The sequence below is a fragment of the Myotis nattereri genome, assembly GCF_964212035.1.
Source record: "Myotis nattereri genome assembly, chromosome: 12".
Taxonomy (NCBI): Eukaryota; Metazoa; Chordata; class Mammalia; order Chiroptera; family Vespertilionidae; genus Myotis; species Myotis nattereri.
The window spans coordinates 67,867,465-67,883,071 of NC_138087.1; the positions used below are offsets into that span (position 1 = coordinate 67,867,465).

The 15,607-nt window shown below is 38.8% G+C and overlaps 1 protein-coding gene across 1 annotated transcript in view; it reads right to left on the reverse strand.

Moving 5' to 3' along the window:
• The window catches only part of CNTRL (centriolin), a 76,960-nt gene that overhangs the window by 1,730 nt on the left and 59,623 nt on the right, over positions 1-15,607 (reverse strand). Inside the window, exons 32-44 of the mRNA XM_081104291.1 lie at positions 14,841-15,000; positions 13,650-13,765; positions 13,350-13,567; positions 11,150-11,307; positions 9,828-9,901; positions 8,506-8,694; positions 7,854-8,079; positions 5,886-6,091; positions 4,819-4,959; positions 3,005-3,277; positions 2,773-2,835; positions 1,231-1,443; positions 62-148 (exon numbers count right to left, since the gene is read on the reverse strand). Coding sequence (XP_080960417.1) covers positions 89-148; positions 1,231-1,443; positions 2,773-2,835; positions 3,005-3,277; positions 4,819-4,959; positions 5,886-6,091; positions 7,854-8,079; positions 8,506-8,694; positions 9,828-9,901; positions 11,150-11,307; positions 13,350-13,567; positions 13,650-13,765; positions 14,841-15,000 — 2,097 coding nt within the window. The 3' untranslated portion in view covers positions 62-88. The remainder of the gene's footprint in view (positions 1-61; positions 149-1,230; positions 1,444-2,772; positions 2,836-3,004; positions 3,278-4,818; positions 4,960-5,885; positions 6,092-7,853; positions 8,080-8,505; positions 8,695-9,827; positions 9,902-11,149; positions 11,308-13,349; positions 13,568-13,649; positions 13,766-14,840; positions 15,001-15,607) is intronic.

Below are 15,607 nucleotides of genomic sequence, written 5' to 3' on the forward strand. Positions count from 1 at the left end.
GCTAAAATTCAAGATCTTCCAACTGAAAGTGCTGGTTAAAAGAACTATTTGTAACAGGTACCCTGTGAGCAGGAAGCTTGGGATGGCATCAGTGTCGGTAACTGTCTCGTAATTTTGATGGACCTTGTAGGACTTGTTGGAAACAGCTCTGAAAAGGGAGATAAAATATTAGGCCCAGAAGCTAGCACTCTAATTCCCGTGTAGCATGGGCTATTATCCCACAGAGACCTGGATTACTACCCCAGACTCCAAAATAATTCTAACAATCTTACCTCTACCCCTTGTGGTCTAACCTCTCCGTTATTCTCTTGAATTTAGAGCACCATTAACTCCTCTGGCTGCCACCATGAACTGATAATGAACTGGCCCCCAAACACTCATGCACTTATCTCCCATTACTGGGGCTGTCTCACTTCCAAAGCCACCTGACACCTTCCTTTAGGCATATCCTGAGGCCTAAACCTGATTTGGGTCCTACCATAGAAGGTTTTAAGATAATCATATTTAAATCCTGACTCTCCTAATGAGCTTGTGCTTTATTAATAAACAGGCAGTTTTCCTTAATGTTTCTTGTGGCTCAACCATTCCATATATTGCTCTGCAGTAAAGATAGATTAGCCCCTACATGTTGGTTTCATTTTATACAATTTCTTTAAATGAGAAAGGGTTTAGTACATGTACACAGTAGACAGTCAAAAAATAGTAGCTATTGCCTGTCTCTGAAAATAGTACTGTGTTACTATTTACCAATCCATGAGTATATTTCATGTTCCTCCTAAATGATTAACTATATATGTCACACAGAAAACCTTTGTGAAATTCAGGATTTCTCATAGACCCTGGGGTAAGAGGTCTATGTTCCAACTTTTGCTGAGGAATAACAATAGGCACAGGGGGACGGATAGGTTAAACTAGGGCTCAAACTGGCCTCACAGGTCTAAATTCTGTATGACCCAGGAGAGAATAAGGAAATCCAGAGGTGGAGGACATTAATAGCAGCATTAAGTACGTCCCTCACAGGTCCTCCCGTCTCCAGGTCTAGTCCATTGCCGAAGACCTCAGTTGATTCGTTTTACTAGGGATCATGAAAAAAGTCGAAACTAGGAAAAGTTTTCCAGAGATTGGAAGGTGGCACTGTGTTCCTTCTGAGTGTCCTCTAGATTATGTATCCCAAACTTTCAGTTAGTTTCCAAGTACAGGTCAGACCCCTTGTGAAGAGCTTCCTTTTACCTGGCTGGGTCCAAGCTGACAGTCCTCTGCAAAAGAAAACTCCAGCTGAGACGGACTAGGTGATGGTGACGATATGGAATCTGCAGAGGTGCTGGTGACCAGTTCCCCTAGCGCGTCGACTTGTCTCCTCAAGCTGTGTAAAGTGCCCTCTGTCTGCTGCTTCCCTTTGATTAACACTTCTGCTTGCTTAGACATACAGCGTCGAAGTTGAGCCTGAAAGTGTTAGGGTGAAGTTTACAGTTTTATATATCCAGAACTATTACGCAGTAGTTTCCTCACACTTAACATTTGATAGGCAGATTTGACTATCATAAAGTAGGAATGGCTGCTGAAAATGCTTGTCCAAAAAAAAAAACCTAGAGGTCTCAGTCTATTCTCTATACTCAGTCTATTCTCTCTACTGTAACGATGCTAAGGATTCCAGCCTCCCCATTAGATTACTGCTCATCTCTCTCTTCCTTTTCTTCCCAGACTCAGAAGATTGGTTTCTACTCAATGTCTTCAGTGTCTCTCACAATGTAGTTAATCCTCAACCCCAGATTCCTTTCTGGCTTTTCCAATGCTGTACCTTTGAGATGATTCTCTCAAAGTCTACAGCAGCACTGTCCAACAGAACTTTGTGTGATGAAGGCAATGTTGTCTGTCTGTGTTGTCCAATATAGTAGCCAGTAGTCACATGCGGCTATTGAGAGCTTGAAATGTGGCAACCGAAGAACTGAATTTTAAACCTGATTTAATTAGAATGGATTTACATATAAATACTTTTGGAGGTCAAGGGCCTCCCTCAGTATACAAATAGCTCCCTCTCAGCCTATGATATATAGCTGTTCTCCAAAGGTGCATTCTGTCCTCCTGTTCTACTTCACATTTTTCAACTCTCAACTCCAAATCTTTAATTCAACTCTGACCACTAAGTCTAGACTCCTATTCTCAGCTGCCTACAGGCAGACATACTTCCCTGGATGAGTCACAAGGCCTTGAAACTCAACATGCCCTGAGCCAAACAACTTCTTATCTGACACCCAAGCCTACTTTTCCAGTATTACCAATCTTTCCCCAAAACATTGGCGTCTGAGCTCCTTATTGCTTATCATTGTATCTCTATTTCCTGTCCCAAATGCTTAGGTTTCTGTCAGCTTGGGCTGAGGCAAAGCAGCACTGTATAGGTTAAATAATGCTGGGCTTTGATAGATCCTCCCTTCCCCCAACTGGTGGGTGGAGTAAAATGAAAAATCAGACAGAGGCCGAAAAACCAGGACTACAGGCTTTATTAGAGGAGAAGGACCTGCCGGGCTGTTCTCCCTGGTTTTTCGGCCTCTGTCTGATTTTTCAGGCTTAACATCAGAATTCATGGTTTTGAGTACTGACTCTGCTGTTCACTGTGTGATCAACTTCTCTGAGCTCCCACCATGTAATCTACAAAGCTGCTGTGAGTACTGCAGTAGAGCCCATGTGACAGCAGTATGTGAATGCAAGCAATTCGCCTCCCACTCCTCAGTGTGCCAGTAACTCATGCTATACATGTCGCTTGTAAAGGGCAACCTTGAGCCGATCTTCACGGTGCCGCAGTTTCTCTCGAAGCGCTTCTCCACGCCAGTGTTCATCCTTTTTCAGAAGGAAAGAGAAACACCAGTCACCACACACCACTATCAGTAACCAACCAGCATTTCCCCCTACACTCCCCACCATCAAGCCTGTTTTCAGCTAATCCAGGGGAGATGGGAGCCAAGTTATTCTTCTACAAAGTCCAGAGAATGGCAGGGTAAATCCTTACCATTATGTGAACCTGGGAAAAATTAGGTTTTTCTTCCAAAGGTGATGGCCTCTCACTCATGGTGAATGGCAAGTTCTCCTTCAAGCTTTCCAACCCTCCTCCTAGGTTTTCGTTCCTTTCCAAAACAGCTTCCAGATCTGCTGGTAGCTCTGGAAGAAACTGGTTGAAATTCTTCAGGCTGGTTCTGATTTCATCTTTCACCTCAGATTTAAGTGTCCTCATTGCTTCGCTGATTTCCATTTGTCTTCTTTCCAAATCATTTTGGTTTGCCATCTAAAGAACAAGAGTCAAATACCATTGGTTAAGTTTGGGAATTAACTGGAATTAAACTGTTTAATGTGCCGAGTTTAAAGATCTACAGATGTCAAAACTTGTGCTTTTTCAACTACTGAAGTATCTATAAGCTACCATGTAAACGATTTTACTGGCATTTTGAGTGGTGCAGCGACAGAGCGTCAACCTGCAGACTGAAGGGTCTCAGGTTTGATTCTGGTCAAGGGCACATGGCCGAGTTGTGGGGCTTGATCCTCAGCAGGGGGAGTGCAGGAAGCAGCCAATCAATGATTCTCTCTCATCATTGATGTTTCTATCTCTCTCCCTTTCCCTCCCTCTCTGAAATCAATAAAAATATATATATTTTTAAAAAGCATGGGCACAGTGTTCCTTGATGATATATTGCTCTGTAGAAGTCAGTCTCTCTGGAGTTAGATAGAGCTGGATTTTAATCTCATTGCCAGTAAACATTACCATATGAGTTAGGGCAAGTTACTTCTTAACCTGTTACATCATTTATACATTAAGATTATACCTTGCATTAAAAAATATGAGAATTTATATGAACCACCTTAGTGGTATCTAATAAATGGCAACTACGATAATTAAATAGCAAGGAGAAAATGACCATTTACTGAAACAAGTCATGAGTGATCTAGATTATAAATGTTAATGCTGAAAGGGGCCTTAGAAGTGATCTGGTCAAATGCTTTCATTTTATGGGTGAAGAATCTGGTGGTTAAACAGTTTTCTTAGGTGTTACAGACTGTGTTGAATACCTGAGACTACTCTATGTGGCTCTCTCCATGAAGAGCTCAGGGAAGATAATATAGCCATACCCACTGCTAATTGCCCTTCCAAGTTAGCAGGGACTTGGAGCTTTAAAATAAAACATCTTTTTCTTCAACCAAAGGGAGTGTATATTGGGGGTGGGGGAGAGTTTGGAGACACAAATAAAACCAAATGGCCACTGTGGTTGTCCAAAGGATAAAGCGTGGCAGGTCAAATGAGTGGCCCCAGTAGCCGACTAGAGAGTCCTGGGTGGCCCAAATGCTGACACTGGTGAAGAGACGCCAGGGGCATCTAGGAGGAGACTAGTAGTCTATGCAGGAACTATTCTCACACCCTCTGCAGGGTAATGCAGGTTCCCCTGGAGTCACTCTTTCTTACCCAGGGTGGTTGGCTCTTACAGACTTGTTTCTGACATAAACTCTAACATTTCAACACACTTCTTTGGGACATGATAAAGCTTTATGCTGAAGAACTTCGTTTTTCTCTCAAAAATAATATATAAAGCTTGATGAATTTTAAAAGTATATTTTGGACTAGTAAGTTTTTCTTGTGAAGGTATATTTCTATATTTTAAGACTACAAAAAGAAATTGGACTTAACATTCTATACATTCTGCTTTTCACAATTTTCACCAAGAAATACTCCTCTTAACAAGCTATTTGAGAAGCGAAGTCTGTCTGAGGCCACGGGCAGTGAGCGTGCCTCCCGAGGGCCCCTGTCTGACGGCCAGCCAGGCCTCCTGGACACACCTGTTTCTTGAGTTCCGTGTACTCATGCTGCATCTGGTTGAGCTCCTTCATCAGGCGCCTGGCCCGTTCGTGGTTGTCCTGGGCCACCTGCTCGATTGTTGCCATTTCCTTCTGCATGCAGCTGTTCTCTTGCTTTTGCTCCTAGCACAGAAGGAGGAAAATGACTGTTGTCCAATATATGGAGATGTCGGTGCTGACTTACACACTCACTAGCTCTGTAACTTCCATCTGGGCCGCAGCTTGTCTGGTTGTAAAATGGGGGTAATCCTACCTGCCTTCTTTAGCAGCTGTGGTGGCGCTGGGAGTACAGAGTCTGTTAGCCCAAAGCCTGAATCCTAGGTCTGCAACATTACTTTTAGTAAGTTACTTTCTCTTTCTTAGCCTCCATTAATAGTCTGTAAAATGGGAACAATGACCCCATCATCTCAGGGTTACCGAAAGGGTTAAAATTTAGATATCCGCATATTTATCTTTATAATCATGTTACCCTATCATTAGTTACAAGGGGCTCTATCACCTTTTTGGAAACACATGTGATTTAAAGTTACATTCACACCACAGGGGTTCATTAATTCCTTCAGAGAGTGTTAGAGAAACCCATTTCTGTGACAGTCCCTGTTGCTGCCCATCTGCCTCCACCCACCATAAACTGTTTTGAATTCATCTGTGTATCACCTCCCAAAATTTATTTCAGGGTTAAAAGCATGCTAGATTGGGCTTCTTGGTTTTAGGATAATGATTAATTAAAGCTACTGGTAATGTTGACCAAAAGGGCAGGATGAGGAAAAGCTATGAGCACTGACTGCAGCCAGTAGCAGCTTGCCAGCTGAGAGTGCTCCCTGCTTTGTGCTGACATTGTCTTGTTTATAGGACCATCTTTCCAGCCAGGGCTGCAGCCCAGACGCAGACAACATCTACCATCAGCTTCAAGAACAAATTATGCAGAAATACACCAAAAGCAATAGTTGGGCTGACAGGTAATCTGTTTTTTCTATGTTGAAACAGTGTTAGTTTAAACATTTAAACGCATCATTTCTTCATAAACTGCCAGGGTGGCAGGTACTCACGAGAAGGTTTTTCTCCAATTGGCTCCGCTGGATCTTAAGTGCTTCCTTCAGGCTGAGAACCTGTTTCTCAGATTTCTTTCTTTCCGTCAAGAACTGGTTCCGCAGGAGGCTGAAGTCGGCCCTCATAGAATCTGTCTCTTTTTGGAGAGCCAGCAGCTCATTTGACTTTTCCATTAATTGCTGCTCCCGTTCTGAAAGCTGTTGTTCTGAAATGAGCATTTTTAGTACTTTAGCCAGAGGCCCTGAGCTGGATGTAGGCAGAGCTTTCCTTCCCTCGAGGGCAGATTGCATAATGACATGCCACCCACTCCATCACTGAGTCTTCCAAGTCCCCTCTGACCCACACCAGAGGCCCCAAAAAAGGCCCAGATAAGGTGCCTCTTGACATAATGGGCCTCGAGGGCTGATTCCAAAGTGATACACGGCGACTATCTCCTTTTTGAGTATTTGACTCAAAAAAAAAGCACCAATCCTGGGGTGCAGGGAACACAAAACAGACTGCTGTGTTTTTATCAACCTTTATTTTATTTTTTTAAATATATTTTTATTGATTTCAGACAGGAAGGGAAAAGGAGAGATAGAAACATCAATGATGGGAGAGAATCATTGATTGGCTGCCTCCTGCACGCCCCCCTACTGGGGATCTAGCCTGCAACGTGGGCATGTGCCCTTGACCACAATTGAACCCAGGACCCTTCAGTCCACAGGCCAACGCTCTATCCACTGAGCCAAACCAGCTAGGACTCAATCTTTATTTTAATGAAGGGAAGCACACCAGTACTTCTTCCTTCACAGGAGGTGGTACAGTGCAGAGAACATGAGATTTAGAGCCATATGAGCCCTGTTTTACAGGGGAAACTATCTCCTGCTGTTCGATGAGAATCATGTATTCAAATACCTAGTACATAGTGAGACTGAATAAATAATGCTTATAAATAACAGTGACACCTAAAACAAATTGTTCTGATCACAACCTTTAGAGTAACACCCTATCCAGATTTCACTTTTTATACCTTTGGCGTGGCCACGCTTTTTTTAAAGTTTTTTTTTTGTTAGGTTTCATTTTCAAAATGAATGATTGGGTCTGGTTCGATCAAGAGTTCTCAGCGTACCCCAGCTGGCGGCTCAGTTGGTGATAGCATTATCCCATGCACCAAAAGGTTGCAGGTTCTATTTCTGGTCAGGGCACATACCTAGGTTGCGGGTTCCATCCCAGGTCAGGGCATGTACAGAAGGCAACCAATTGCTGTTTCTCTCTCACGTCGATGTTTCTCTTTCTATATAATCAGTAAAAACATATTCCTGGGTAAGGATTAAAAAAAAGAAGAAGAATTCTCAGGGAAAAGAAATAATAATCCCTTCAGATCCTTTAAGTCCACTGGGTTCACTCAGGGGTAAGGGGAGGGAACAACATTTTCTGATCATTATTAAACCCTGCAGAAAAAATATCATTATTGATGTTAGAACAATCATTTACCCTGGATTCCCATGTCAACTCTATTTTATATATGGCTTAAGCGAGAACAAACAGATCTAAAGGCAAATACCTGTATTTTGGTATTTGTCAAATTTTACAGAAATTTTGCACTGTCAAATTTGGATAGAAGTAGAACAGTTAATATTTTTTTTTTCCACTGACTGAGATGAAATGAATCATTGTTCCCAGAGCTCATAAGTAATGTACTTCACAGAAAGCCTATAGAGTACCTTTTGGCACTACTTTGCCTTACTTTCCCACTTTCTTGGGATAGCATTCTCAAAGAAGACAATATGGTGAAGCAAAAAGGTTTAACCGTCAGTCTCAATGCCACTCTTCCACAGGGCTATGAGGATCACGTCTGTACTGTACTCCCCACTGTGCTGCTTTTGCCTCCTTTCTGGGCTATGCTTGGGCCCTGGGTCTCCTGTACATCACAAGACACCAGAAGAGCACCCCTCCCCCGGAATGTGATGTTCCAGAATACATACGGGTTTGGGAGAGCGTCTTCTCCAGGGCCTCACCCCACCTCTCCTCTTCCTGCAGAGTCCTGACACGCTCTTCTGTCCCCAGCAGCTTTGTGAGCACCTGGTCCAGTTTGCTTTGCTGGTCTGTTACTTCCTTTTCCAGTTGCTGCTGCTGCTCCTTCAGTGTTGCTTTACTTGCTTCTAATTTTCTTTCTTCACTTTCTCTCTGTTTCTGGAGTCTTTGAAACATCTTAATAAAGAACAATTTTAGTCAGTCATACAATAACAAATAGTGTCCCAGATGAGAGCATCTTCATGGATAGAGTCTAGTACAATAGAAAGTAGGAAACAGCCCACCATGACAGAGTGAGTTTCTTTACCAAGGTAATCAAGGAGGGACTGGAAAACAATTTGGTCAGCATGTAAGAAGGGGATGCAAGCAGCAAATGACAGGTGGCCATGAAGATTCTTTATATAACCAATGTTCTAGGGCCTTAAGAGTCTAGAAATATTAATACCAAGAAAGAGTTGGTTACAATACCCCCTAATTACCCAGGGCAGTTAAGGGAAGCTATTCCTTTGTGGGGTACTTCTCAGCAGGTTTCTGCCAAGAGGAAAAAAGCTCACACCAGTGACAAAGTGTTTCCTGTTACATAAAATCATAAACATGTGGTACCATTTCTTGTTCTGCTAGTTTGGCTTTGTTTTCTTCAATCTCATTCTGGAGCACTTGAAGCTGTTGCTGTTTTGTCTCCTCTTCTTTTTGGCAGTCTTCCAACTTCTTTACCCACTCACTGATGTCCTTCTGGAGCCTGGTCTGCTCACTGAGCAGTGCATCATTCCGCCTGGTGGTGTGGAGCAGGTCCTTTAGGTGAAAGGATACATTGAAACTACTAACAAAGCCATCTTTACTAGAGGTGGCCAGTGCCACGCCAGCATCTGCTAAGTCTGACAAAATGAGACAGAATAAAAGTTCCATATCCTTTATTATCTCCACAAATTTATACAAAGGTACCCAGAACTCAATCATTGGCTTTCCTCTTTTTAGTACCTAAAAAAAAACCACAAGACGGCAGAAGATGTCAGAAACTCAGCAAGAGATTCAGTTCCTCTGAGCTTTAGCTGTATTGTCACTGAGGTGGGAATAAACAATACCCACCTCACAGGTTTGCTAAGATTAAGAAAGACTGTGAATAAGGTTAACTCTTATTGAAAATGAACCAAAAGTCATGGTTTTGTTATCATTTGAAATATATAGGTTTAAAAAACTCAGAAAACAATACTTCTTTCTTTAAATTAAGCATATTTGAAAAAGTTACCATATTTCTAACACCACAAAAAATATTAATGAGAACCCATTTAAGACTTTTTAAAAGATAGAACACTTTGATTTTATATTTTATACATGTTAGAAACACAGAATCCTACAGGTAGAAGGAAGAGAATTTAGATGTCTAATCAAACCTCTAATTTCCATAGTGGAAACTGAGGCCCAGAACTTGCTTGAAGTTCTTTGAAACTCAAATTACAACACTATTCTCACAGGACAACACTGAATTACTTTTAAGATTATCAGAAGTATAAGGGTCAAGAATCCACTCTATTCAATGTCAGACAAGAGTGGCCCAGATCTGGCAGTTATTCTGCAGCTCAATGAGCCATCAAATCTAAGCCCAGCCTTTGGAGGTTCATCTGTGCACAGATAAGAGATGGTCCTTCTGGCCCCTAAAGCCTCTACAGGGGCTGCTGAGGGGTTGGGCTCTGGTCTAGCCACCACCTTATTTATTAACTTTCAGTAAAATGTTGTTTGAATAAAGATTTCTAGGGCTAAAATAAATTAGAAAATCACTGTTCGGCATGTGTATATGATGTTTGTGTTATATAAATGGCCCTGTGGTACCTGCTGGTATGAAAAGGAACTAGCCTATTTGATTGCTATTTCAACCAACTGTCTGAATGCCTTCAGGATACCACTAGAAGATTACATGTTAAGCTTACCTGTTTTGTTAGGTTCAAATGGTCTTGAACATCAGCTAGTTCTTCCTGTAACGAGTTTACTGCTTCTCGTTTTTCTACAGAAATAACATTTATATGATATAATACATACGTATGCATTTTCCAGATTTCCATTAGCTCCCCAAAAAAGTGGAGTGAAAGTGAATTTAAACATATTTCTGCTCAATGTATGACTATGCCACACTTTTTTTTAAAGGCCAAAAGAGAGAGTACATGCACAACCCAGATCTGGGCTTGGAGCCCAGGTTTTTGATGACTTCCATTTTCAAATCCTAACAAAAATTTTTACAGATAATAGCTAGTGCTGAAGTGCATGACTTATAATCAGGCACCTACAACCTTGCTGGTAGAAATGTAATTTGGTATAACCTCTCAGGAAGACAATATGGGAATAAATTTTATACATATATTAGTTTTGTTACTAGCTGTGTGGGTTTGAGCAAGTCACTTACCTTAAGCAAGTGATAAGGAAACTAAAGTTCCCTCATTTGAAAATGTGTAAAATAATAGTTTTTATCACATAAAACTGTTTCAATAATTAAATGAGAAAATGCATATAAAATATTAGCATCATATCTAAAACATAATAGTAATCAACAAGTATATTATTAGCTAGAAGTACCTAGTAACTTCTCCTAAATAATCATAAATAATTATAAAGATTTGGTAATAAAGATATTATTTGCACCTTTGTTTTTTTTTTAAAACTATACAAACACACAAACACATCCCTAGGAAATATCATCCCTTTGAGGAATGAGGTCAATAGTAATTTTTATTTCATCTTTTTGCTGTTTTGAAATTGTTCTTATAAGAACAAAAATTAGTTTTAAACAGCTTTGAGATATTTATATAGGATGTATTTCACCCACTTAAAGTATACAATTCAGTGGCTTTTAATATATTCACAGTTGTACAAACATCACCACCACCTAAATTCAGAACATTTTTGTCATTTCTAAAAGAAACCTCAGGCCCATTAGCGTGAGTTATTTCTATAACAAGAAAAATCAGCCAAAACCAGTTTGGCTCAGTGGATAGAGCGTCGGCCTGCGGATTGAAAGGTCCCAGGTTCGATTCCAGTCAAGGGCATGTACCTTGGTTGGGGGCACGTTCCCAGTAGGAGATGTGCAAGAGGCAGCTGATCGATGTTTCTCTCTCATCGATGTTCTTAACTCTCTCTCTCCCTCCCTTCCTTTCTTTAAAAAAATAAATAAAATATATTAAAAAAAGAAAAAGAAAAATCAAACAACTAAAGGGATACGCTAAGAAAAGGCAGAAGCCCCAGCTATGTGGCCTCCTACCTTGTAGCTGCTGCTGCATTGCTGCCATGTCTTCATGCAGAGAGAGCTTGTCCCGGTTTAACTGGTCTAGCTCCTGCTGCAGTTTTCTGACACTCAATTCCAGCTTTTCTAAGTTCGATTGCTCCATTTTGCATTTTTCTTCTGTAGCTGCTAAAACCCTACCATCCAAGTAAAGAATAGATACGCTGTCAAATATAAAATGTTCAAGCACACACAAGAGACAACTGAGAGACCGTGTTACACTTTCACAAATTAGTTATGAAATCTGAATGATTATAAATCTTAAAAATTTAAGGTCTTAACTCATTTTCAAGAGAAACCTATTTAAAAATAAGAGATTAAAAAATAACAACTCGCTAAAATGAAGTTTTATAAAAATCAGGGATGAAACACATGACTAGCACTAATAATTCAAAAAATCCAAGTGGTGAAAATGGATCTCTAACTTCTGATAAGTGTAAAAGCAAGAAACACAATTGTTTGTATCAGAGAATTTGCCCATAAGCAGACATGCATGTGCATGCATTCTCTTACATAACTGGAATCACACAGTATGCACTTGCTTGTGTTTGTAGTTGTTTTTTTTCCACTGAGAATAATTACTCTGAGATTCAGCCATGTTCTTGTATCAACTCCATCCCTTTTTATTGCTGAGTAGTATTCCATGGTAAGGATATACTGTAATTTGCCTGTCTGTTTACCAGTTGATTAACATTTAGGGTGTTTCCAGTTTTTGGCTATTGCAAATAAAAGCTGCTATGAACATTAGTATATAGTCTTTGTTTGGACATATGCTTTCATGCCTCATGAGTAAATAACTAGGAGTGCAACTGCTAGATCTTCTGGTAGGTATATGTTTGATATTTTAAATAACTGCCAAACTATTTTCCAAAGTAGTCTAACAATTTACACTCCCACCAATCAGGTGTGAAAGTTCCTGGCTAACATTAGGTACACTCAGTCTTTAGTTTAGCCATTCTAATAGGTGTGTAATGATATCTCGTTGTGGTTTTAATTGCATTTTCCTAATGGTCAACGATGCTGCACATCTTTTATGTGCTTATTTACCACCCATATATCTCTTTAAGTGAATTCTCTGTTCAAATCTTTTGCCCATTTGAAAAATTGGATTGCTCATTTTCTTATTATTGAGTTTTGAGAGTTTTATATATATAAATATTCTGGGTATGAGTCCATTATAACATATGTGGTTGTAAATATTTTTCTCCCATCTGTCTTTTCATCATCTTAACAGTGTCTTCTGAGGAGAATTTTTAAGTTTTGATGAAGTCCAAATTAATTATTATTCTCTCACAGATCATGCTTTCAGTGTCATAGCTAAAAAAAATTTGCCTAACCCCAGGTCACAAAGGCTTTTTTTCCTTGGAGTTTTATATTTAGGTTTTATATTTATGGTCCATTTTGAGTTAATTTTTATATGCAGTGTGAGGTATGGATTGAGGCTCTTTCTTTTGGGGGGGGGGGATACACAATTGTTTCAGTAACATTTTTTGAAAAGACCATCTTTTCTCTAATGAAAAAGATGTCTTTGCATCTTTGTCAAAATCAGCTGGCCACATATTTATGAGTTTACTTCTGGAATTTGTGTGCTGTTCCATAGATGTATCTGTCTACCTTTATACCAGTGCCAGAGTGTTTTGATTACCATAGTTGTATATTAAGTCTTGAAATCAGGTAGTGTTAGCACTAAACATTTGTTCTTCTTTTTCAAAGTTGTTTTTGTGTCACAGTTAAAAAGTTTTAGACTTTATTCTAGGTTGTTTGCATATGAATTTTAGAACCAAACTGTCAATTTCTATTTTAAACGTCTGTTGGGATTTTGATTGTGATTGTTTTGAATTTATAAATCAATCTGAGAACTGAATTGTAACAATATTTCCTACCCACAAACAAGGTATATTTCTCCATTTATTTCTATCTCCCAGCATGTATTATTTTACTTAAAACAACAACAACAACAACAAAAAAAACAACACCACCACAACGGATTAAGAAAATGCTTTGGGGGGCAAAGTGTAAAAAGAAATTTGCCCAAAAATGCTATTGGTGAATTTCATTCTGATAGTGAGTTTGTGGAGTACTTTTTTTCCCTTTCTCAATTTTCCAAATTTTTGTATAGAGTGTTTATGGTTTAGCTTTCAAGAAGTGATCTTGCAGGCTTAATTTGTTCCCTTCTTACCGTTTGGTTTGTGCCAACTTCTTTTCCCAGTTGTCACATTTCTCTTCCAGATCTTGCTTTTCTTCACACAAAGACTCAACACATGATTGCAATGCTCGGTTCTCAGCAGTTATTCGCTCTATTTCCCGTTTGTCCCTTTCGAGGAGCTGCTTCTGCCACTCTATTTCCCCTTTCTGTCGCACAGCTGCCTGCTGCAAATTCTCTAACTCCAGTTTCTCCTAAATCAGATAAAAGATGACTCAATCATGCTAAGAGACAAAGACTGCAATTTGGTATTGGTAAAACAGCTTTGCTTATTACCTCTAATACTTCAACCTGAGTCTTCTCTAACTCAGACATCTTTTGGTCATGCTGTAGCTTCAAACCTTGTAGTTCATTGTTTTCAAGGTGCAGCATGTCCAGAATATTCTTTAGTTCTAATAGAAACAAAACACGATCCATGTTATCAAATGCACTTGGAAACACTTATAAAGTGAAACAGAAAAAAATGCTATTATTGACTGATACAAGAAACGAAAGATAATAAAAAAAATTTGTTGTGCTGAATTAATGGAGCTAATTATATTTTTAATGGAAAAATCATTTAAAAGTATTGCTAAGTATTAATTTTAACAAAACATTTTAATAAAAACATTTAACAAAGATCTAGTTCTAAAGGCATTAATCCTACCTAAAAGAATTTTAGACAAAATAAATAGGAAGAACTTTAAAACATATATGTTGAGATTTACATAACTTTTTCTCCCTTGAAATATAGATTTATAAATAGTAACTCTTTTTTCTTATTATAAAAGTATTTGCTAACTATAAAAAATTTGAAAAAAGGTATAAAAGAAAAAAACCCATCATTATCCCACCATCTATTGCAGTAACATTTTGATGTATTTCCTTTCAGAGCACATAGACACACAGACACATTTTAAATGAATTTGGACTAGACTCTATATTTAGTTTTTACCTTTTTTGTTCATTCTCCACGCCAGCGTTTTTACATGTCATTAAATTTTTAAAATACAGCTTTTAAAGTGGTCATTTGTTTCCAAATTTTGTCATAAATTTTGGTGCAAGTAAACAACTCAGGCAGCTTAATTTATGAAACAAGGAAATAAAGGCTTCTCTTTAAAAAGAAATATTCCTGTGATGGGCATAAATGCTTACCTTCTCTAGATAACTAGAAATGGGCTAACTGGTGCAATAGGTATGAATTGTAAGAGTCTTGAAACACTGGGAGAGTGTTCCAATTTATACTTTGACCAATATCCTACAAGTAAGTGTTCTGCTTTCACCACACCTGGTCAGCAAGGAATATGATTATTTTGCTCTTAAATAAACTATCAATTTGAATGGCAGAAAAAAATATCATTTTCCTTTTATAATCTGTAAAATTAACTTTTAAAAGAAGTTTATTTGACTATTTGTTTTTCTTCTATGACCTGGAATATAGACATTTCCAACCTCAGACTTTATATGATTGTTTTCCTTTAAACTTACCAGTTTTATGTTTAGACATTTGCCCTAAAACTACCTGAAGATTTTCTTCTTCTTTTTCAATTTCCTGCTTTATAAGAGTAAGTTGAGTTTTTTTTTCACTAATCTGGATATTCAGTTCTCCTTTTTGAAAACTCATTTCTTCCAGAAGAGATTTTACTTCCTGTGCAAAAAAATTAAAAATAAAAAGTCACCTCCCACCTTCACAAAATTATGAATGGAAACTAGTATCAGTTCTGTTACTGTCTCATTTTATAAAAATTCTAATTTGGAAACAAGCTCATTTTTGCCCTTTATGTCAAGAACAACACTGTATTTTACACTACCATATTTCTGTATAGTAGAAGTAAGAAAGTAACATACTTTCTTCATTTAAAATGTATATGTAACATTTGCCATGTGCAAGGCAATGTGTTGTAGAGAAAAAAGGCTGATTCAAATATCTCTCCTGCCCTCCAAGGGCTTCATGCCCTGTGGGGAAGTAAAGCTGGGGACATAAACATGATCAGGAAAGGCTAAGATGCCCTAGGAAACATGAAGAGTGCTCCTAAATTCAAAAGAGAGAGAAACTCCTTTCAGGGTAAAGAAAAAGTCAGGGAAGTCTTAGTGGCATGAACCTGAACCAAAAAAAATAGGTAGGATCTGGACATACACAGAAAGAGAATTCCTGGAAAAGAACAAGTATGAGGAAAGTACAGGAGCAGAACACCTTGGGAACGTCCAGGAAACATTATTGGGGAGCTACATATAACAGGCACAGCATAGCTATA